The sequence below is a fragment of the Haliotis rufescens genome, unplaced genomic scaffold (assembly GCF_023055435.1).
Source record: "Haliotis rufescens isolate VD_foot unplaced genomic scaffold, xgHalRufe1.0.p SCAF_4, whole genome shotgun sequence".
Taxonomy (NCBI): domain Eukaryota; kingdom Metazoa; phylum Mollusca; class Gastropoda; order Lepetellida; family Haliotidae; genus Haliotis; species Haliotis rufescens.
In genome coordinates this window covers 13656769-13682539 of record NW_025964112.1, presented here as the reverse complement: position 1 = coordinate 13682539, position 25771 = coordinate 13656769, and the positions used below count along the sequence as shown (strand labels likewise).

Below are 25771 nucleotides of genomic sequence, written 5' to 3'. Positions count from 1 at the left end.
TGTTTAAACCACTAAATGCTTTCCTACTGCCCCGGGCCTGTGGTGAGTACTGTACAATATTTCAATCTTGGCCTCATGGCCTAGAAAAACCATAAAACACTAAGCAAAACTGCTGTGGCCTCCGAAAGAAAATAGACTCACACGATTAATGTATAGAAAGCCAGCCGCCTCCATGGTCTAGTGGTAGAGCGTCCGCCCGAAGAGCGGAAGGTCCGGGGTTCGATCCCCGGCCACGTCATACCAAAAGACCTTAAAAGATGGTACTTGTTGTTACCCTGTCTGGCTTTCAGCATTGAGGGGCTAAAACAAGGACTGGTCGGCTCGGAGTCAGTATGCTGTGTCTGAGTGGGGTATTCATGTTAAACTGCGGCATGGTATCTCAGTGACCTAGCACTATAAATCGGCATCAGTCCGGACTAGTACAAGCAGCCACACAAACACACGCACGTACATGCACATCGCTATATACGTGCAATAATCTTGGACGCAACGTTAAACCCAATTTCACCTCAACTATAAAAAGCCATTGCTCTAGACACAAGGTTCTAATCTTTCAGTGCTTTTCGGGCTGCAAGCTGCATGAGATTATTCTCTATTGGTTCTTGTATCTTCTAAGACATTTGATTTCCACTGCTTAATGTTTCAGCTACATGTTACAAGGAATTGTTGAATATATCTGGATTCAAAGCCCAAGGAGGGGGCTTTCAGCAATCACTCTCAGGACAGATAATAGGTAATTCCATGTTTCGAGAAGGTCGTTATACATATACTATTCATTGCCACCTAATTATTGTTCTTGTTTTTCAAATGTCAAAGCAACAAAGAAACAATACATCAAAGTCAACCTATTGTTATGATAACGGAATGTTGTAGATTTATGACTTCATTTATTATAACCACTCTGAGAATTGCTAAAATTTGAAACCATCACATAGTTTCATTTGTTTTGATAGACTTAACACGAAGAGACACAAAAAGTTAAAATCTTATTTATCATCCAATATGATTCTCATGACTTCATTAACATGATTAAAGAATTCAGTTCACGCTGAACTTGGTATTTCAGAACACAATGAAGCTAAAATGGCAAATACCGGCATCAATATTATATATATCCAACCTTCAATTCATTTGAAACATTGCACACTGTCATTTCAAGCTACACTAGTTATTAAAGACTGGAGGAATGTCAAAGGCCATGAGTCTGTAGGCTGGTTCCATATCCAAGAGCAATATTTTCATGCAACACGTGCTAGAACCTTACAGCCATCTACCCTACATTACTTCAATGTCAGGCAAGGTTAGGGTTCACTCAAACTTCAATCACAGAGTTGAGTTCATTGGACTTCCATACATGTGATAAATTGTCAGAGGGTGTCAGGGATATTAAGCCTTTACTTTTAGAGAGATGTTTGCATCTATCAGGGAGAATATAGCACCCATTAAATGTCATCACACTTTATCAATTTACAATGGTAGCTTCACAAAGGTACCGGTAAGTTTTCCTTATCAATAATCATTGAACATGCTTTCTGGGCCTTCATTTATGCAACAAACAAACAATTTGACAGAATAATAATAATTTATATTTGTCCCAATTTAGTTTTGGTTTGGTTCGTTGTTTTATGCCGCACTCAGCAATATTACAACTACATGACGGCGGTCTGTAAATAATCGAGTCTGGACCAGACAATCCAGTGATTGATATCATGAGCATCGATCCACGCAATCGGGATACGATGACATGCATGAACCAAGTCAGCCAGTCTGAACACCCGATCCCGTTAGTTGCCTCTTACGACAAGCATAGTCGCCTTTTACGGCAAGCATGGGTTGCTGAAGACCTATTCTACCCCGGATCTTCACAGGTCTTGCCCCATTAAATTTCTTTTTCTAAAAAGGACAAAATAATGACAGAGTCTAAATGTAGCATATGACTCATATCTATTTACATCTTTAGATTCAAAATCATGGTAGATCGATCATAAAACTTCGTAAAACCATGGAAATGGGCAGCTGTACACAAACAAAGTAGATTTCATACTGACCCAGGTATACTTCGGCCTTTTAGGATACATGGACCAATAATAATAAAAAAATTCACATCTACCCATATCACTTTAGTCATAGATCTTATCAGATAAACGCAAACAGATATTAAAAACGAATGATCGGTAGACAGACTATTTGACGACATGTTCAATCCAACCAATCGTCAGGGTTCCTCATGACGGAGGTTTGGCGAGATTTTGGTAAAATTAACAAAGAAATATCAATGGCGTTTATCGTGATGCAACATAATCACCCTAATTCATTAAAATATACTGTTTTTCTGTCTGTGGTAGTCTGTTAATAGTCTGACAACTTTACTTAATAAATTCCCTAGAAAAGTTCCATTTCCAAGAAATGTATGCCATATTTGGAAGTGCTAATACGTTTGACTACGATTTATGAATGAAATGTGCCTTGTTGATGTTGTTGACCTTTCTGACCTCGCGGTGTATTACTCTCATTGGTTGACTAATACTTTTGTATGCAAAGCAGATTGATAATTTGGGATGCTGGAAAACTATTAGTCAATCAATTTGCGTAAAATAATGACATGATACATTCCCGCGAAATTTGACAAAGTTTGATGCATTAGTATTTCCATGCAGACGAGTCACAATGTCAGCTAACAGGCATATTGACATGAGTTTTACTTTAACTTAGACTATGAAACCACATGAGGAACCCTGATCGTGTAACTCAATGTTATTTCAACTACTGAAATAACAAATCATGCATTGTAATTGTGTGTTCAGACAGCGCCTGCTGGTCATATTTAGTTTCATTGCAATTGGTGCAATTTCAAGGTATAATGGCATTTTAACAGAGTTTCTGATAAATCTGATAACCAATAAAATCATGTATAACTGGGCCGGTCATGTATATCAGCGTTATGCAGGAATAAACACGCTAACAACAGGAAGTGACAAGTGTTTGGCTGATTATTCATTTCAAGTTCAGGCACCTGTCTGACTATCTGAGTTCACTTTACAGTTTACATTGGGGCACGGGTGGCCCAGTCATCTAAGGTGCCACAATGTGCTGTGGAGAGCTGTGCCCCTGGGCATGCCAGAAACCTATGATTGTGGGTTCGAATCCTGATTTACCCAAATTATGTTTCTAGGTTGTCAGCACCATACCCGTGCTCGTGGGTTTCACCAAAGTGGTAAACGTCTGAGACCTGCATCACTTTGGGCTTTCCTCCCACATTAAGCTGACACGCCGTGATATAACTGGAATACTGTTAAAAGCCGCGTTAAACCCAACTCACTCACTCACTCATTCACATTGTTAAATCTTTTACCATATGGATTAATTTACTAGTTGATTACTAGACAAAGGCTCATCCGGGTCAAATGGGCCTCTCTGGCGGGTGACCATGATGAGGGTCGCTTATCCAGGAGCCTTCTGGACAGATCGGGAGGTATCACATGTACCGGGTATGTACTTCCATCGCATACATGGCCTTATTTATTTCCTTCTTTTTTTGATACATACACAACAGTTGGAGAGGAAGCGGACATTTTTAAGCAAAGCAAAACCACTTCCTGTTGTTGTGATGGTTTATCTGGAGGGAACAATGTACACCATCTTCGGTAATAAGTGATAACTCAACACTGAACACTGACAATGAGCAGAACATTATATTTTTTCAGAGTGTCAGTTTTTAAACTTCTTGGTGAAAGCTGTATTCCCTGATGAGAGAAGTGACAAAATGATTCATAGATTCAGTCCTGCTACAACAGCTTTGATGGAAAATTATATTTATGTTATTAATAATTCAGAGAAGTATTCTGTTTGTTCTTCATGATCTTGTGTGAATTATTACAACTTTTCAGGCAGATTTCCTTTTTCACGTCCACTGGGAATAAATATTACACATGATGATTTATTTGTTTTTCTTCCATATGGAAACTTGATTCCCAATGATGCACTTACCTATCACATCAATGCAAGAGGGAAAATATACTAAGCAGATACAAAACTTCCTCACATGTACAAAATAGGCATATCCTAAAAACTAGTATAATAAACCTAATACCTCTGAAGCATTACTGCTATCTGTCAATACATATTTCATCATTATTTCTTTTATATCAAATGATAAAGGCCATATAATTTGTTCATTATTTACCTAAAATATGCACATTGTCAAGAAAATAACAAACTGCTTATTTCACATCCAACATTTTAGTTCTGTCTTCCTGCAATAACTGTGGGGAAGTATGACTTTCTTGTTTACTTGTTAGGGAATGTTATTTACACTGTGATATGCAATATTACAGCCATACAAGCTGCCTGCAAAGCAATACATGTGAAACTGGGTGAGGCAAACAAGTTGTTGATGGCATAAGCAATGCTCCACACAATCAGGGTATGATAACGCACATCAACTTGGTCACACATCGTTACCACCTCATTCCATTTTCTGTCAGACCCAGGTTCGATTCCCCACATGGGTACAATGTGTGAAGCCCATTTCTGGTGTCCCCAATCGTGATATTGCTGGAATATTGCTAAAAGTGATGTAAGACCATACTCACACCCCAACTCATTTTCAGTCGTGTTGTGATAAGCATGTGGTACTATGGACCTATTCTGCACCTGAACCTCCAGAATTCAGAACCTACCAGAAAACAGAACCATAACATCATCAGTCATCTGGAGATCAACGCAGCAGCCTCACATTTCCCATCGAAGTTCAGAAAATGAAATGAAGAGGCAGGGCCCAGTTCCACAAAGCATCTTTAATGCTAAGACCATGGTAACACCAATACGAGACAGGACCAAGCACAGCCTAGGTCACATATTGAAGAGCATGTAACAGTGATGGAACAAGGAAATGTGTGGTCAATTGCCTTGAAGACCAGATCATTGGCCAGTGCTCCTCTCAGTACTTATGTATAGCAAATGCCAAGAGGCATACCACCTTACCAATCAGGTACTGCAGTCAAAAACATCTTAAATTGTCAGAAGGTTTTTCTTTGGCCTGGAAACTTTAAAAAGGATGTCACTAGCTCCTTCGGTACGTTGGTTCTCAGGCATGTTAGGACCACTGTTCTACCAAAAAGATGAATGATGGTGTTCCAGTGATCTCAAGATGAAAATCCCTCAAGACTTTCACCACTGAATGAAGGACATCTATCTGCAGCAGCTGCACTGATCCTTCTAGCACCTCTCGTGTGACTGTGGGGCTACTCTACTAAAACATACCAGTACATTTGTAGGTGAGCTGTACAGATTTAGCATGAAGGCCTTGGACTCCAAGCTTACCGTGACTATTCCAGGACAGTGAAGGTCAGTACCCTCTGGGCTGGAACTACCATGGGTGACCCACACAGCATCTCCACACATCCAGCAACAACTGAGTATGTTTCAGAAGGTAAATAGTGCTCTCTTTAGGAAGTAATCCATCCAAGACTCACTGAACTGATAGTCCCCAGTTGAGATCATCGCACTTCAGAGTTGTAATTCAAGTTATAGCTCATTCTTCGCAATTTCAATGATCCATGTCCAGGATTCCATCAGATCCTGAAGATCATTGAGTTATCACTGCATGACCAAAGACTGAGGAGACAAGAAAAGACTGCCAAAGGATGCACAAGAGATAATACCATGGCATTCACCATACTGAACTCCAAGGAAACTGTGCCAGTCTGGAAGGCCAAAGCTTCTCAAGGACATCGTAGGACATTTCTTGTAGTTCACAACCAGACCTTAATCCTGAACAACATCCCTTGGAAGTGGTGAAGACATACAGCTTTGCTTCTAGTCTGAAGGACTGATCTAATAATTTTTTAAAATGTTTCATTTTTGAATATTTCTTTCATTAGGCATCAGAGGAACTCCGTACAGAAACTCACAAAACCAGATAGAAGCAGCTATAATATGATTTCCTGCTGACAGCTTTGGTCAGCATAATACATATTTTTCTATTCCAATATAAAAACGCAATGTTAAAACCCATTTCACCTGGCCTCCATTATATGATATTTATGATATGGAAAGACACATGGTAATACTGTACTTATCATATAATGTCATTCAAAAAATTATGCAAGTTTAAGACATATTTTCTTTCGCAAAAGTAACTTTAGGAGCCATGTATTAATACAATGAGTGAACTGCTCCCTGTATTACAGTGCAGACATGTTTGTGTACAGAAGCAACATAAGGAATCTCATCTGTTATAAGCTTGCTGGTAGGGCTGGGACAAGTAACTCAGGTACTCGGGTCGGGTGGGTCCTGAGTAAGACTCGGGTACCCACAGGACTACCCGGACCCGTGGTTAGTCACGTGATATATTGTTTAATGACAAAAACTCACTATAGCTCAGTGGTTACACTAAAAGTCGCTAATGTTCGCATTTTTTTCTGACCATGCACACATTCCTTTTGACTTGTATATGTTTGAGTAAAGATAAAGCTTTAGTCAACTTCAGTGAACACATGATCTGATTGTTTGACACAATGTATCTAAATAGTTTTCGCCAAGGCTGCGGTAAAACAATTACCAATCAGACATTTTGTTCCCATTTGAGACTTACAGCAGGTACCCCGGTAGGTTCGGGTAATAGGAGGTCGGGTACCCGGGTAGTAAATTTGGACTCGTCCCAGCTCTACTTTCTTGGAACATTTTTCAATAAATTATCAAGCAGCTATGCATTGTTTCGACATATCGACCTTATGAAAAGTAGTTCCTGCTTGGTGATCTCATTTGCATACTTATCGGATCATGATACCAAGGTTATCAGTGTGGTTCATCACATTGATAACACTATCGATTATATGACAAAAACAAACGTGACTGTCTCAGAGAAAGGTGCCCCTGACTCACCCCTGGCATTTGTTTGTTGTTTGATGCCACACTCAGCAGTATTCCATCAATACATGATGGTAGCCTGTAAATATAAAAGTCTGGACCAGACATTCCAGCGATTGATATTATGATTATCGATCCACACCATCGGGGTACGATGACACGCAATCAACAAAGTCACAGAGCTTGATAAATGTGGAATTACCTCTCATGACCAGCATGGATTGCTGACTAGGAATCTCATAGAGTAACCCCTGGCAACACAGAGTAACCCCTGGCAATACAGAGTAGCCCCTGGCACCACAGAGTAACCCCTGGCAACACAGCTCACCTGCAACTCTTCCAGTACCATGTCACAGATGTTGCTGATCAACGTCCACTTCTCACGCGTCACTGTGTCGTCATTCTGGCAGCCTTCCTTGCTCAACCTGGACAGGCTGACCGTTCTGAAGTTACAGGAACCAGTGGTCAACAAAGGTGATAGTGGTAAGGTGAATGATATTTGCTCATGGAACATGAATACAGTGTTATGTAAATGAGCTTGCAGATGGAATGTGAAGGCAGACCAATGGGCAAGTTGGTAGAATGAACATAAATTAATAAGTATATAATTTTTTAAAGTAAAGACAATTTTGACCTTTACAACAGATCTATAATTATATTTACATCCATGCCTTTACTAATAATTGAAGAAGAAATCATGTTCAAAATTAAACAAATGATTTCAAATGTTTCTTTGATATCAACATTTCCCCTTACATCTGATTTCATCTTTTTTTAATTCTGACAATATTTTTTTAGAAATTGACAAATGAAAATCTACCATTCATCCAACAACAACTCAGTTTCCCAGTTGCAATTGACATACCAGTCATCCTAGTTTAAAATTTAAAATATACCCCTATTATTCTCTCCCTTATAGAATATGTCCCATCATTTAGTGCTTTGAGTCATCACAGGTGTTCATTGATTGATCCATCTCTTTCAAAGTTCTGATAAACATGATTTAAAATAGTAGTAAATAAGAGATATTTGTTGCAACAAGCAACAATCATACTGACAACCCCATTCTATGCTTATGATGCATAAATGTAAATGAGTGAGTGAGTGAGTGAGTATGGTTTTACGCCGCTTTTAGCAATATTCCAGCAATATCACGGCGGGGGACACCAGAAATTGGCTTCACACATTGTACCGATGTCGGGAATCGAACCCAGGTCTTCGGCGTGACGAGCGAAAGCTTTAACCACTAGGCTACCCGACCGCCCCCATAAATGTAAATGATTGTTGTCTCTTCTTGTTTTGGTAACACATGTTGACAAGTTATTTCCCTTACAATCCATGCACTATCCTGCTATTGCTATATATATCCTGATATTTTCATTCAACAGTACTTCAAGACACCTGTAGTATCAAGTCTATTTATTATATATTATGATTTATCATATAATGGGTAGGTTTCTCGGCAGGATAAAGCCAACGGATAAAAACGATATCCGTTAGGGTCATATGCGGATAGAGATGCAAATATCAAAGGTCAAGTAGGGACTACTTTCGCTGTTTATAAACAAACATGGTGTCGCCCTCGTCATTCGGCGATCGAGTCAGAATTAACCATCCCGAACCTGGATAAACTACAGGGATAAATGCTATCATTATCAAAAGAACAGTCTAATATACTGAAAATCAGTGTCTAACTGTGACGTAGCTAAGGCATTTTATAAGTTTTAGCAACTTTGGAGATATACATTTCGAACAATTTTGCGAGGGCACGAGGCCTAGCCAAGCGGGATCAGTAGCCATATCTGTGGTTGTAACCTCTGCGGCTTGAAACCTTCTCCACAAATTAAAATAGTTGGATTTGGCCGGAATATGTTCGAATTGTTACCTTGTTTCGTTTTGTCGCTTTGTGTACATCTGACTACACTTCTTAACGTTATGACAAGACAGACTGACTGTCAACAACATCTGACCGTGGCCGTGACGTCTCATAGACTAGGGTTAGAGTAGCTTCCCTTTGACAAAGGGCAGTTACTCTAGCGGACAGACCGATGGATTGCCGCGAAAGGCAATTACAAGGCAATTGTTTTGCGTATATGTTCCTTCGCCACTGTATAAGAAACAGATTTCAGTTGGAACTATATTGGCTACTGTCACTGTCCGACTGACACATCACTTACCCTATGACGTAATATATATTAATGCGCGCATTCCAGGAAAACTCGCAATGTTTCGGTAATGATTGTGAGAGAGAGAAAGCAATTTTGAAGCACAGAATTAAAGAATGACATTATATGATAAAGAGGTTATCACGCTTGTGTGTTTGGGGATGGTAAATATCCTGTATTAGGAATAAACACTATGTATTTAGCTCGCCAAGGCTCGCTAAATACAATGTTTATTCCTAATGCAGGATATTTACCATCCCCAAACACACTCGCGTGATAACCTCTATATATATATAGCAAGTATGATATTAAAAAGTTTATAATCAAATATTTTTATCATGACATTAATACAAATGTAACCCTACAATCATTCCATGTAAATGTCTAAATGCATTTATTTATGTTATTTCTTTTTACAGGTTATCGGTCATATTTATGTATAATGACTGCTAAAAAGTCATGCATGTGTAATCTAATACTAGTGCACATGCACAATTATACAAAGATATCAAATAAAATTATAACATTGTGCAATGCAGATATCTATTGATATAAAGAGAGAAAAATAACATCATAAATAATATCTCTCTTTTATTGATCAAAATTGAAATGTAATCATGGTAATTATTGCAAATAAACAGCCAACATTCATCCATACAATATTTTTATACACCATGCACCAATTAACGTTCACAAATATTAAAATGGATTTCAGTGATTTCCATCTCTTTTGTTTTGAACATTGTGTTATGATATGGAGTTGATGACATTATTTTAGTGCCTGTATCTTTTGCAATTTCTTGAAACCTTTTCTCATCCCTCTCAGTTATATATACCTGAACACCTGATAAATACTTGTGTTGCTGGGAAAATTCACAACATTTACTGACAAACTCTAATTTGGATAAGACGCTCACATTTCGCATACTGCATCGCCTAACCGCTGTACTGAAATGCATGCATATAGCCTAGTCGGTGATAATACAATGTTGATATGATTAAGTATACAATGAAAACATACTTCATTCTTACAGCGTGATATTCAAACATCAAGGGCAACACTTTTAGTACTGACTGCAAAACGTCTACAAAGCACCTTTGAATGAACAATCAGCTGATCCCACCGCCTCGTGTCGAATGGCTAACAAGTGATCTAGTATCACAACATAAGCAGTCATGGTCATCTTATACTGGATAACTATCCATAGATGTGATAGTAACATGCACCCCTTGTATCACACATAACTCATGCGCCGTCAAATTGAAAAAGATCGCCCATTTGATGTCCTTGGCGAAGAATTTGTATGGAATTCAGTGGAATTGTTCCAGAATTGTAAAGCAATTTAATGGAGATTGGCACAAAATTGTAATGGAATTTAATGGAATTGTGCCAGAATTGTAATTCACAGGATCAAGAGAAGAAATGTTACCTGTAAATGCATGTGCAAATGACCATCTACATGAAGGTGGGATCACAGAGTAACTGATCGTTATAAAAACATTGTTTAATAGAATAAAATGAATTTATGCCATCATATATGCCATGAAACCTCAATACTCTGATATCATTCTGAAGAAATTGTCCTGATTAACGAATAATAGTTTCAAAATAATGTTCCTTTAGGCCGCACTTTCTTTACTTGCTTTAGGCATTTTTTACAGGAAAATACCTGTTGATAGGTGGGGAAAAAACAAACAAAAAACAATTCAATTTTTTTTCTGCTCCACTACAGGTCTGCTGGTATAAGAAATATAGCTGGTTTAATGTGGGAGGTGAGCCTGCAACACAACTGTTGCCTTAAGCCATGCAAACCTGATGAATCCAGTGGGAACTCTGTTTTGCATCTCTGCATCCTAGCAATTTCAGAAACAACAACAAACTTTATTTTGACTCCCATGTCTAATATATGTCAACTTCAGTGGGTCTTTGTTTAGAAAATACTTAGTGGGAAAAGTAAAAGAGCAAATTCTGAATGTTGTTTTTTTCCATTTCAACAAAAGTTACAGTCGGCAGATCCGAAAAACAGGTAAAACAAAAAGTGTGGCTTAAAAACATACACAGAATAGGCTGTGTGGAATGTGGGTTCTCCAGGATTAAGAGGTTTCAGTGTGTACATTACTAAACAAAAGCAACAGATCCAAAAGAATGTATTGAACATGTAGACCACTACCTTTCATTGACATAAGATACCATCTTCCTTCTGGCACTGGATGTGCCCAGGCCAATATATCCCAGACAGTTTACAACGCTCCACTAGATGCTAATACAATAGTTGGGCAATTCATCAAAAACCTTCATAAAATCTGTGAATGGCAACAGCAACTGAAATGGATTCAATGGTATGCCCTGAAGTCAATGGGGACAACCAAGGACCTCTTTGACCCTGAAAGGTGACATGGAGGCCACTTTTTCTCAGTTTAGAAACCAGATTTTCATACAGTGTCTCTGAAAGCACCAAACAGCCCTTCAAGACGAGACGTCAAAGTCCTGTCAGTAAAAAAGATAGTTTGCATGCAGTGTGCATTAAGCCACAAACAGGCTCCAATCTCCCAATACCAAAATCAATGTGTCTTTCGATCAGGCTGCTTAAATCTTCATCTTGGGTTTAAATAGTGGACAAAGAAAAGCGAATTTTGTAAAGACGAGTTTGATTTGTGGTGGGCAACTTGGTTTAAGTAATGAGTACACACAACACTTAAGAACCTGTGATCAAACAGTTTGTAACCATTTCTGTCTGTCTCTGGTCAGATCAATGGAAGTGAGCCAGATTTGATTGAATTTGATTCTTTCATTAAGTTGCTATCTCAGAGTGTAATAAACGGATGCTGGGAGACAGATCTTAACCCTTTCAGATAAGGCAGATGTCACAGTGTCAGTGTTATCAAATCTTATTTTTCTTCATAAGCTGGCACTTGGTGATCTCAATTTGGCTTTCAAAGCCTTGGAAACATGTTGGACTCACTTCATGAAATAATACTAGGAGTATCACTTGAAGGTATGTACAATACATCAGCGTCTTGAGATCAAAAGGGTTAATGTCTAATGATATTGATACAGGAAGAAAGACCTTTTGACCATAACAACAGATAATATTGATCACTAAGAAAACGTTAGACTTCTTTGATATTCAAGTGCAAAAATGTTAAGCAGAAAGGCACCAGAGTTCCCAGACAAGAAGGTACACAGGAAGTGCAAGTCAGACATATTGGATTCTGATTCTCACCTGATATAGGGAGACAACAACTTAATGACAGCGGTAGAAACTAACATTTTTAGTCCACTAGTCCTTATAATGATAACATAAAGCAAAACCCTTAAAAATTGCTGTTTCTACTAGTTCTTATGATAACTTAACTTTGGGCAGTTTAGCAAGGACTATAGGACTTATGCCAAGATCTAACACTGCATGAGAACATTTTTTTCTGATTCTCACCTGTTTCTGTTTTGAGTGATATACTGTGACAACTCCTCCAAGAGAACATCACTCTTCTGATTCTCACCTGTTCCAAAGGAACATTGTTCTTCTGATTCTCACCTGTTTCTGTTTTGAGTGATATAGTGTGACAACTCCTCCAAGAGAACATCACTCTTCTTCTGATTCTCACCTGTTTCTGTTTTGAGTGATATAGTGTGACAACTCCTCCAAGAGAACATCACTCTTCTTCTGATTCTCACCTGTTTCTGTTTTGAGTGATATAGTGTGACAACTCCTCCAAGAGAACATCACTCTTCTTCTGATTCTCACCTGTTTCTGTTTTGAGTGATATAGTGTGACAACTCCTCCAAGAGAACATCACTCTTCTTCTGATTCTCACCTGTTTCTGTTTTGAGTGATATACTGTGACAACTCCTCCAAGAGAACATCACTCTTCTGATTCTCACCTGTTCCAAAGGAACATTGTTCTTCTGATTCTCACCTGTTTCTGTTTTGAGTGATATAGTGTGACAACTCCTCCAAGAGAACACTCTTCTTCTGATTCTCACCTGTTTCTGTTTTGAGTGATATAGTGTGACAACTCCTCCAAGAGAACACTCTTCTTCTGATTCTCACCTGTTTCTGTTTTGAGTGATATACTGTGACAACTCCTCCAAGAGAACATCACTCTTCTGATTCTCACCTGTTCCAAAGGAACATTGTTCTTCTGATTCTCACCTGTTTCTGTTTTGAGTGATATAGTGTGACAACTCCTCCAAGAGAACACTCTTCTTCTGATTCTCACCTGTTTCTGTTTTGAGTGATATAGTGTGACAACTCCTCCAAGAGAACACTCTTCTTCTGATTCTCACCTGTTTCTGTTTTGAGTGATATAGTGTGACAACTCCTCCAAGAGAACACTCTTCTTCTGATTCTCACCTGTTTCTGTTTTGAGTGATATAGTGTGACAACTCCTCCAGCAGAACAATGTTCTTCTTTTCCAATGACCGATGTGTGTCCTCCAACTGAAACAACACAAACACAATAGATATCCTTCCACAAGACAACAGGAACCCTTGTCCTCTTTCAGTTTTCTTTTGGAAATGTATGATGCAAAAGTTAAGTAGAAAGTAGGGTTGTGTAATTCTATTATTCAATTTGTATCACAGGAAAGAAAACATTGGCTTCACACATTTCACAAATGTAGGAAATTGCACCAGGTAAAAGACACGATAAGTTGTGAGATAAAAGTTCAAGTTTCTCAAAGGATGGCAAGAATTGATTTCAATCATTCAGTTCAAACACTGATTCCCGTAAGTGTATATATCGTCACAGAAGATGTTAAATTTCTTTAAATATATTATTTTTGCTTTTCAAATTGAAATAAAATTCAATTTTGTTACCCTCTCAATAATGTTTTGGGAAAACAAGTGTCATTTGATATTCTTTATTGTGCCATCAAAAATCTGTGTAATCTTTTTGAAACAGTAGGGTCAATATTGGGCCTCTCACAGCTGCAGTTTCACCTTGCTCAACATGTTTAAGGGAATAAATGGTTCAAATTGACCAGGAATTCTTAGTGAATATAACACATGCAGAAGGTGTTTGTGGTTTTTTGTTCTTTGGCTATATTCCAGACATATCATGAGCATGTACACCAAATTGTAAAAAAGGTGAATCAAACCTGGAACTAAGGCAAGATGAGCCAGTACATTAACCACTCGGCTACCCAACATCCCCTACCTACACAGGAACAGGGATGAAAGGGACGTGTAGCATGTTCAAAACATGATTTGCTCTAACAGCACTAGTGGTAAGTATTATTATCCAGGGTTCTGCATGAACCAAAGTGTTCTTTCCAAGGACTGACACCAGAAAGAATATATTGGCCAAGCACCTGCCAGGGTGTGTGATTGAAAGGGTTGCACGCTGTAGGCAACAACATTAAGTCTAGTCATACAGTTTCTCAATCCAATTACTTCCCATAATAAAATGTTGGAAGACCTGTCACAAGATAACCATGACTTGTGAGACATTGAGGCATTCGTATACTGAAATGTCCTTTGATGGAACTCATCAGCAAAACCAAAACACCACCCCTGTAAATGTTCTGCTACTGGCCCAGACACAAAACCCTCTCTGAAAATTGACCTGGCAATGGCTCTGCAGCCCTAATCATTGATGACTTTGTCTTTTTCTACAGCCATGCTGCATGTTGGAAGCCTGGATAATGTCCTGTTGTGTGGCACACAATTCAGGTGCCCTGATCAAAGCGCTAAAATGAACACAAAGGAACCACTTCTGTCCCTAATTTTGTCAACAAAATTTAAAGGAGTCAGAAGGCTCTGTAGCTCACCTGAAAATTTCAAGAATATTTGCAACAGTAGAATAAAAGAAGGATCATAAACTGGTAAACAGAACATGTAAACATAAGTAAAAGAACCTTTTTATACAATAAAACAGTATATCAATAACAACAGGCCTTAGCAGGGTCATAATCAAAATATGCCATATAACATATTGTTATTTATGCATGTCACATGCCTGCTCCAATCAAATTTCATAATTATACATGTCAAAGTTACTGAGTATTGGTCAAAAGTGACAAAAGTAAATATGGCAGTCATAAGTTTAAAATGAAAAAGTATTTCAGGTTTCAGCTTCATTCTCCATTGGTTTTAACTCCATTGGTTTCAGAGGAGTTGCTAAAAAATGTAGAGAATTTATATAAATGGGTGTATGTTACACTTTTTTTCTTTTTTTTGTGCAGAACTTTCCTGCTTGCAAAACCTTCCAAATTTACAGTAATCATTAGATTTTCATTTGATCTCGCAAGAATATTAAGATAGATGAGAAAAGGGTAAAGAAGAATAAGGACAAAGCATAATGTTTCCATACATCATTAAATTACTCCATTGTTCTATTGGCAATATATTGCTGATATGATGTAACATATTTAATACTGTATTTTCTTGTGTCCATTGTGCACACCCCATTGTTGGGTACAAGTTTTGGAAAAGTTGCTATTTTTTACATAATGTGCAGTCAAAAACTACATCGTAACGATGTATGTGAACGAACAGGAGATTAAAAAATTTGGTAAAAAATAATGTGAATTTTGTGATAAATGAAAATGATGATTTAACACAATTACAATCGTAATTCCTGTTATCCAAGACCATTTTTCATATGCAGAGATTAAGATCAGCTGTATACATATTTTCTCATGATCTACCAGTGATTCAGTTACAAAATACCTTTGGCACTTTGGAATATTGTAAGTTAAATTTCCTGTATGGAACAGTTTGACAGGCCATCATTTGAGATCAGCCAATCAGCAATGACATTTTGCTTTGGTTGGTTATTATGATGTTTCCTTTATGAAATTGATTGACAACAGCGAAAACGTGAAGGTGATTTTTCACTCACATAAGTATCTCCCCTGTATCCATGACAACAAAATGGCGGTGACTGACCATGATAAGTAATATTTACATTAGTTAGTAGAAAATAGTATCTGCATGTACAATCAGCGCCAATCACTGGCAAACACTTTAGCTCCCAATATATCACAATACAGATACCTGTAAATTGTTTTGTCAATACACAGCCCTTAGAGTCAGAAAACAACATTCATGGTTTCTCACAAAATGCATCCATTCTCTAACAACTAAGGTTTGTTTCAAGGCGTCAACAGTGGTACTCAGATTGTGATTGCTGTATATAACAGTGAGTTTGGCCAAAATTATTGTGAACAATATTGAAAGAAATTTTGAATAAAATTTTTGAAACATACTGAAAACATAAATCCAGAAATACAGTGAACACTTTTTATAACCAAATATGTAATAACAAGACATGATATGTTGTTTGACTGGCATTCTAGAAGTTGGTGAGGAAGTGAGTGAGTGAGTGAGTGAGTGAGGTTTTACGCCGCTTTTAGCAATATTCCAGCAATATCACGGCGGGGGACACCAGAAATGGGCTTCACACATTGTACCCATGTCGGGAATCGAACCCGGGTCTTCGGCGTGACGAGCGAACGCTTTAACCACTAGGCTACCCGACCGCCCCTGGTGAGGAAGTAAGAAAACATACAACTTCACGGATAACAACTTCTGGTTTATAGCGACATTTCGATGTAGATTCTTACACCGTTATCAAGATGGAGTGACAACAACCAAGTGATGAGAGGTTTATATGCATGATGCTGTGATAAGCTGCAGATTGACATTGATGACAACAGGTCATGGATAACAAGGAGCATACAGATAATTGGATGAAGCCAAATGTACAGTAAGAATAACAAATTGTACACAGGTAAAGAAGCACACGGGTTATGAAGCCAGATGTACAGTAAGGATAAGGATTAAAAGGATTATTTTATTTGTTTATTTGTTGCTTAACGCTGCACTCATAATATTCCAGCTATATGATGGCGGTCTGTAAATAATCGAATCTGGACCAGACAATCCAGTGATTGACATCATGAGAATCGATCCATGCAGTTGGGATACAATGACATGCATCAACCAAGTCAGTGAGCCTGACCACCCAATCCCGTTAGTCGCCTCTTACGACAAGCGTAGTTGCCTTTTACGGCAAGTATGGGTTACTGAAGACCTATTCTAACCCGGATCTTCACAGGCCGATTAAAAGGATTAAACAGTTGTGACAAGCTGATTGGATCCTAATTGAAAAGAGTCTATTGCTTGATTAGATCTTCACAGGCAGACGAGATGTAATACACTTGATCTCTGTTGATCAAAGGTTTGTGAAGGCAGATTAATATAGCTTCTAAGAGTTTTCTTTTGGTGAAGTCCTGATGTTTGGTTGAGAGGACTTGAATTTTGTCAAACTGAATTTGATGGCTAGTGATCTGAGAAGGCTGATTTGCTGTCTGCTTTGGCTGTGGAAGTCTTATGTTCTTTGATGCGGCTATCTACTGGGCAGGAGGTTTTTACCATTGTAAGAAATGTTGCTATATGCAATATACCAGAAGTTGTTATCCATTAAGTTGTACGTTTTCTAATGTGCTATGTTGTCGACGTGCTATTTTCCGTGTACCTGCTTGCGGTAATGTTTTTGATTTGGAAAAAGAAAATCAAAACTTATTGTCTGAAAGAATAATGCGCACCATCTTTTACACAGCAGTGTTTTTGGAATCTCAATAAAATACACATTGATATATATACTGTCCAAAGAAAATTTGGGATCATGAAAATATTTTTATACAGTCAAGTCTCGTTAATCCGACAATCGGCTTTATCCGACACTAATGATGAAAACCGATTAAATCAGTGCTATTTAGACCTGATAATCCGACAGTCTTGTACTCCGACTCCGAAACACCTGATTGCAACAAATACCTGAAATCACTCATTATCAGTCTCGTTAATCCGACACAGTGATCAGCGTACTCTGTGGTCATCTGCTCAGGAGTACACAGCCTGCGTTTTGATGCGAGACGAGATGGCTGGTAGCAACAAATTACAACGGCTGCTGAGATAAACTTGCTGAACAATAAACAATTAATGCTTTAACTGGGTTAAACAAAACAGGATTAATCACATGCTTAGATTATTTCAATATTATTAAAATCAGATACAAGTTCTCGCTACCGCTGAGGACATCCCATTGCAGGTCACATCAGAACAACCTTTCACAAACTTTGACGGACCAATAGTCCCCCTACACCCACTCCCAACAGTCCCTCTACACCCACTCCCAACAGTCCCTCTACACCCAAACCGAACAGTCCCTCTACACCCACACCCAACAGTCCCTCTACACCCACACCCATAGTCCCCCTACACCCACTCCCCATAGTCCCCCTACACCCACTCCCCATAGTCCCCCCACACCCACTCCCCATAGTCCCCCTACACCCACTCCCCATAGTCCCCCTACACCCACTCCCCATAGTCCCCCTACACCCACTCCCCATAGTCCCCCCACACCCACTCCCCATAGTCCCCCAACACCCACTCCCCAACAGTCCCCCAACACCCACTCCCCATAGTCCCCCAACACCCACTCCCCAACAGTCCCCCCACACCCACTCCCCATAGTCCCCCAACACCCACTCCCCATAGTCCCCCCACACCCACTCCCCATAGTCCCCCAACACCCACTCCCCATAGTCCCCCCACACCCACTCCCCATAGTCCCCCAACACCCACTCCCCAACAGTCCCCCAACACCCACTCCCCATAGTCCCCCAACACCCACTCCCCAACAGTCCCCCCACACCCACTCCCCATAGTCCCCCAACACCCACTCCCCATAGTCCCCCAACACCCACACCCAACAGTCCCTCTACACCCACACCCATAGTCCCCCTACACCCACTCCCCATAGTCCCCCTACACCCACTCCCCATAGTCCCCCCACACCCACTCCCCATAGTCCCCCTACACCCACTCCCCATAGTCCCCCTACACCCACTCCCCATAGTCCCCCAACACCCACTCCCCATAGTCCCCCAACACCCACTCCCCATAGTCCCCCTACACCCACTCCCCATAGTCCCCCTACACCCACTCCCCATAGTCCCCCTACACCCACTCCCCATAGTCCCCCTACACCCACTCCCCAACAGTCCCCCCACACCCACTCCCCATAGTCCCCCTACACCCACTCCCCATAGTCCCCCAACACCCACTCCCCATAGTCCCCCCACACCCACTCCCCATAGTCCCCCTACACCCACTCCCCATAGTCCCCCCACACCCACTCCCCAACAGTCCCGCCACACCCACTCCCCATAGTCCCCCTAAACCCACTCCCCATAGTCCCCCAACACCCACACCCAACAGTCCCCCCACACCCACTCCCCATAGTCTCCCTACACCCACTCCCCATAGTCCCCCTACACCCACTCCCCATAGTCCCCCTACACCCACTCCCCATAGTCCCCCCACACCCACTCCCCATAGTCCCCCAACACCCACTCCCCAACAGTCCCCCCACACCCACTCCCCATAGTCCCCCAACACCCACTCCCCAACAGTCCCCCCACACCCACTCCCCATAGTCTCCCTACACCCACTCCCCATAGTCTCCCTACACCCACTCCCCATAGTCCCCCTACACCCACTCCCCATAGTCTCCCCACACCCACTCCCCATAGTCCCCCCACACCCACTCCCCATAGTCTCCCTACACCCACTCCCCATAGTCTCCCTACACCCACTCCCCATAGTCCCCCAACACCCACTCCCCAACAGTCCCTCTACACCCACTCCCCATAGTCCCCCTACACCCACTCCCCATAGTCCCCCAACACCCACTCCCCATAGTCCCCCCACACCCACTCCCCATAGTCCCCCAACACCCACTCCCCATAGTCCCCCAACACCCACACCCAACAGTCCCCCCACACCCACTCCCCATAGTCTCCCTACACCCACTCCCCATAGTCCCCCTACACCCACTCCCCATAGTCCCCCAACACCCACTCCCCATAGTCCCCCTACACCCACTCCCCAACAGTCCCCCCACACCCACTCCCCATAGTCTCCCTACACCCACTCCCCATAGTCCCCCTACACCCACTCCCCATAGTCCCCCAACACCCACTCCCCATAGTCCCCCAACACCCACACCCAACAGTCCCCCCACACCCACTCCCCATAGTCTCCCTACACCCACTCCCCATAGTCTCCCTACACCCACTCCCCATAGTCCCCCCACACCCACTCCCCAACAGTCCCCCAACACCCACTCCCCATAGTCCCCCAACACCCACTCCCCATAGTCCCCCCACACCCACTCCCCATAGTCCCCCCACACCCACTCCCCATAGTCCCCCAACACCCACTCCCCATAGTCCCCCAACACCCACTCCCCATAGTCCCCCTACACCCACTCCCCATAGTCCCCCTACACCCACTCCCCATAGTCCCCCTACACCCACTCCCCAACAGTCCCCCCACACCCACTCCCCATAGTCCCCCTACACCCACTCCCCAACAGTCCCCCAACACCCACTCCCCATAGTCCCCCAACACCCACTCCCCATAGTCCCCCAACACCCACTCCCCATAGTCCCCCAACACCCACTCCCCATAGTCCCCCTACACCCACTCCCCATAGTCCCCCCACACCCACTCCCCATAGTCCCCCAACACCCACTCCCCATAGTCCCCCTACACCCACTCCCCATAGTCCCCCTACACCCACTCCCCATAGTCCCCCTACACCCACTCCCCATAGTCCCCCTACACCCACTCCCCATAGTCCCCCTACACCCACTCCCCATAGTCCCCCCACACCCACTCCCCATAGTCCCCCTACACCCACTCCCCATAGTCCCCCAACACCCACTCCCCATAGTCCCCCTACACCCACTCCCCATAGTCCCCCAACACCCACTCCCCATAGTCCCCCCACACCCACTCCCCATAGTCCCCCAACACCCACTCCCCAACAGTCCCCCCACACCCACTCCCCATAGTCCCCCAACACCCACTCCCCAACAGTCCCCCCACACCCACTCCCCATAGTCTCCCTACACCCACTCCCCATAGTCTCCCTACACCCACTCCCCATAGTCCCCCTACACCCACTCCCCATAGTCTCCCCACACCCACTCCCCATAGTCCCCCCACACCCACTCCCCATAGTCTCCCTACACCCACTCCCCATAGTCTCCCTACACCCACTCCCCATAGTCTCCCTACACCCACTCCCCATAGTCTCCCTACACCCACTCCCCATAGTCTCCCTACACCCACTCCCCATAGTCTCCCTACACCCACTCCCCAACAGTCCCCCCACACCCACTCCCCATAGTCCCCCAACACCCACTCCCCATAGTCCCCCTACACCCACTCCCCATAGTCCCCCTACACCCACCCCCAACAGTCCCCCCACACCCACTCCCCATAGTCCCCCTACACCCACACCCAACAGTCCCCCCACACCCACTCCCCATAGTCCCCCTACACCCACTCCCCATAGTCTCCCTACACCCACTCCCCATAGTCCCCCTACACCCACTCCCCATAGTCCCCCTACACCCACACCCAACAGTCCCCCCACACCCACTCCCCATAGTCCCCCTACACCCACTCCCCATAGTCTCCCTACACCCACTCCCCATAGTCCCCCTACACCCACTCCCCATAGTCCCCCTACACCCACTCCCCAACAGTCCCCCCACACCCACTCCCCATAGTCCCCCTACACCCACTCCCCATAGTCCCCCTACACCCACTCCCCAACAGTCCCCCCACACCCACTCCCCATAGTCCCCCAACACCCACTCCCCATAGTCCCCCTACACCCACTCCCCATAGTCTCCCTACACCCACTCCCCATAGTCCCCCTACACCCACTCCCCAACAGTCCCTCTACACCCACTCCCCATAGTCCCCCTACACCCACTCCCCATAGTCCCCCTACACCCACTCCCCATAGTCCCCCTACACCCACTCCCCATAGTCCCCCTACACCCACTCCCCATAGTCCCCCTACACCCACTCCCCATAGTCCCCCTACACCCACTCCCCATAGTCCCCCTACACCCACTCCCCATAGTCCCCCTACACCCACTCCCCATAGTCCCCCTACACCCACACCCAACAGTCCCCCTACACCCACTCCCCATAGTCCCCCAACACCCACTCCCCATAGTCCCCCAACACCCACTCCCCATAGTCCCCCAACACCCACACCCAACAGTCCCTCTACACCCACTCCCCATAGTCCCCCAACACCCACACCCCAACAGTCCCCCCACACCCACTCCCCATAGTCCCCCTACACCCACTCCCCATAGTCCCCCTACACCCACTCCCCATAGTCCCCCTACACCCACACCCAACAGTCCCCCCACACCCACTCCCCATAGTCCCCCTACACCCACACCCAACAGTCCCCCCACACCCACTCCCCATAGTCCCCCTACACCCACTCCCCATAGTCCCCCTACACCCACTCCCCATAGTCCCCCCACACCCACTCCCCATAGTCCCCCTACACCCACACCCAACAGTCCCCCTACACCCACACCCAACAGTCCCCCTACACCCACTCCCCATAGTTTCCCTACACCCACTCCCAATAGTCCCACAACACCCACTCCCCAACAGTCCCCCCACACCCACTCCCCATAGTCCCCCCACACCCACTCCCCATAGTCTTCCTACACCCACTCCCCATAGTCTCCCTACACCCACTCCCCATAGTCCCCCCACACCCACTCCCCATAGTCCCCCTACACCCACTCCCCATAGTTTCCCTACACCCACCCCCAACAGTCCCTCTACACCTACACCAATAGTCCCTCAACACAAACTCCCATCGACCCCCTACATCTACTCACCAGATACCCCTACACAACCCCCACGGTTATATCTGCACCCACCTCCTCCCTGACTTGTTGTAACTGGTGCGCCTTGTGGTGAAGTTTCTGGCTCATGTTGGTCATGTCCCTGTCTTGAGATTGGAGCCGAGTCTTCAAGTCTTTCACTGTCAGCTGCAAACAAATATGTGAAAATACTTGGTGTAATATGTAACAAGTCTCTACTTGCTGTAATGTGTAACAAGTCTCTACTTGGTGTAATGTGTAACAAGTCTCTACTTGGTGTTATGTGTAAAAAGTGTCTACTTGGTGTAATGTGTAACAAGTCTCTACTTGGTGTTATGTGTAAAAAGTCTCTACTTGGTGTAATGTGTAACAAGTCTCACTTTGGTGTTATGTGTAACAAGTCTCTACTTGTTGTTATGTGTAACAAGTCTCTACTTGGTGTAATGTGTAACAAGTCTCACTTTGGTGTAATGTGTAACAAGTCTCTACTTGGTGTTATGTGTAACAAGTCTCTACTTGGTGTAATGTGTAACAAGTCTCACTTTGGTGTAATGTGTAACAAGTCTCTACTTGGTGTTATGTGTAACAAGTCTCTACTTGGTGTAATGTGTAACAAGTCTCTACTTGGTGTAATGTGTAACAAGTCTCTACTCGGTGTAATGTGTAACAGGTCTCTACTTGGTGTAATGTGTAACAAGTCTCTACTTGGTGTAATGTGTAACAAGTCTCTACTTGGTGTAATGTGTAACAAGTCTCTACTTGGTGTTATGTGTAACAAGTCTCTACTTGGTGTTATGTGTAACAAGTCTCTACTTGGTGTAATGTGTAACAAGTCTCTACTCGGTGTAATGTGTAACAAGTCTCTACTTGGTGTAATGTGTAACAAGTCTCTACTTGGTGTAATGTGTAACAAGTCTCTACTCGGTGTAATGAGTAACAAGTCTCTACTTGGTGTTATGTGTAACAAGTCTCTACTCGGTGTAATGTGTAACAAGTCTCTACTTGGTGTAATGTGTAACAAGTCTCTACTTGGTGTAATGTGTAACAAGTCTCTACTTGGTGTAATGTGTAACAGGTCTCTACTTGGTGTTATGTGTAACAAGTCTCATCTTGGGGTTATGTGTAACAAGTCTCTACTTGGTGTTATGTGTAACAAGTCTCTACTTGGTGTAATGTGTAACAAGTCTCTACTTGCTGTAATGTGTAACAAGTCTCTACTTGGTGTAATGTGTAACAAGTCTCTACTTGGTGTAATGTGTAACAGGTCTCTACTTGGTGTTATGTGTAACAAGTCTCTACTTGGTGTAATGTGTAACAAGTCTCTACTTGGTGTAATGTGTAACAAGTCTCTACTTGGTGTAATGTGTAACAAGTCTCTACTTGGTGTAATGTGTAACAAGTCTCTACTTGGTGTAATGTGTAACAAGTCTCTACTTGGTGTAATGTGTAACAAGTCTCATCTTGGGGTTATGTGTAACAAGTCTCTACTTGATGTTATGTGTAACAAGTCTCTACTTGTTGTTATGTGTAACAAGTCTCTACTTGGTGTAATGTGTAACAAGTCTCACTTTGGTGTAATGTGTAACAAGTCTCTACTTGGTGTTATGTGTAACAAGTCTCTACTTGGTGTAATGTGTAACAAGTCTCACTTTGGTGTAATGTGTAACAAGTCTCTACTTGGTGTAATGTGTAACAAGTCTCATCTTGGGTTTATGTGTAACAAGTCTCTACTTGGTGTAATGTGTAACAAGTCTCTACTTGGTGTTATGTGTAACAAGTCTCTACTTGGTGTTATGTGTAACAAGTCTCTACTTGGTGTAATGTGTAACAGGTCTCTACTTGTTGTTATGTGTAACAAGTCTCTACTTGGTGTAATGTGTAACAAGTCTCTACTCGGTGTAATGTGTAACAAGTCTCACTTTGGTGTAATGTGTAACAAGTCTCTACTTGGTGTAATGTGTAACAGGTCTCTACTTGGTGTAATGTGTAACAAGTCTCTACTTGTTGTTATGTGTAACAAGTCTCTACTTGGTGTAATGTGTAACAAGTCTCTACTCGGTGTAATGTGTAACAAGTCTCTACTTGGTGTAATGTGTAACAAGTCTCTACTTGGTGTAATGTGTAACAAGTCTCTACTCGGTGTAATGAGTAACAAGTCTCTACTTGGTGTTATGTGTAACAAGTCTCTACTCGGTGTAATGTGTAACAAGTCTCTACTTGGTGTAATGTGTAACAAGTCTCTACTTGGTGTAATGTGTAACAAGTCTCTACTTGGTGTAATGTGTAACAGGTCTCTACTTGGTGTTATGTGTAACAAGTCTCATCTTGGGGTTATGTGTAACAAGTCTCTACTTGGTGTTATGTGTAACAAGTCTCTACTTGGTGTAATGTGTAACAAGTCTCTACTTGCTGTAATGTGTAACAAGTCTCTACTTGGTGTAATGTGTAACAAGTCTCTACTTGGTGTAATGTGTAACAGGTCTCTACTTGGTGTAATGTGTAACAAGTCTCTACTTGGTGTAATGTGTAACAAGTCTCTACTTGGTGTAATGTGTAACAAGTCTCTACTTGGTGTAATGTGTAACAAGTCTCTACTTGGTGTAATGTGTAACAAGTCTCTACTTGGTGTAATGTGTAACAAGTCTCTACTTGGTGTAATGTGTAACAAGTCTCATCTTGGGGTTATGTGTAACAAGTCTCTACTTGATGTTATGTGTAACAAGTCTCTACTCGGTGTAATGTGTAACAAGTCTCTACTTGGTGTTATGTGTAACAAGTCTCTACTTGGTGTAATGTGTAACAAGTCTCACTTTGGTGTAATGTGTAACAAGTCTCTACTTGGTGTAATGTGTAACAAGTCTCATCTTGGGTTTATGTGTAACAAGTCTCTACTTGGTGTAATGTGTAACAAGTCTCTACTTGGTGTAATGTGTAACAAGTCTCTACTTGGGGTTATGTGTAACAAGTCTCATCTTGGGGTTATGTGTAACAAGTCTCTACTTGGT

At 42.6% G+C, this 25771-nt stretch overlaps 1 protein-coding gene across 1 annotated transcript in view; it reads right to left on the bottom strand.

Annotated features, from left to right (window-relative positions):
• Window positions 1–25771, bottom strand: part of LOC124111395 — a 46519-nt gene that overhangs the window by 2058 nt on the left and 18690 nt on the right. The window contains exons 15-17 of the mRNA XM_048382045.1: window positions 22824–22934; window positions 13391–13476; window positions 7199–7313 (exon numbers count right to left, since the gene is read on the bottom strand). Coding sequence (XP_048238002.1) covers window positions 7199–7313; window positions 13391–13476; window positions 22824–22934 — 312 coding nt within the window. The remainder of the gene's footprint in view (window positions 1–7198; window positions 7314–13390; window positions 13477–22823; window positions 22935–25771) is intronic.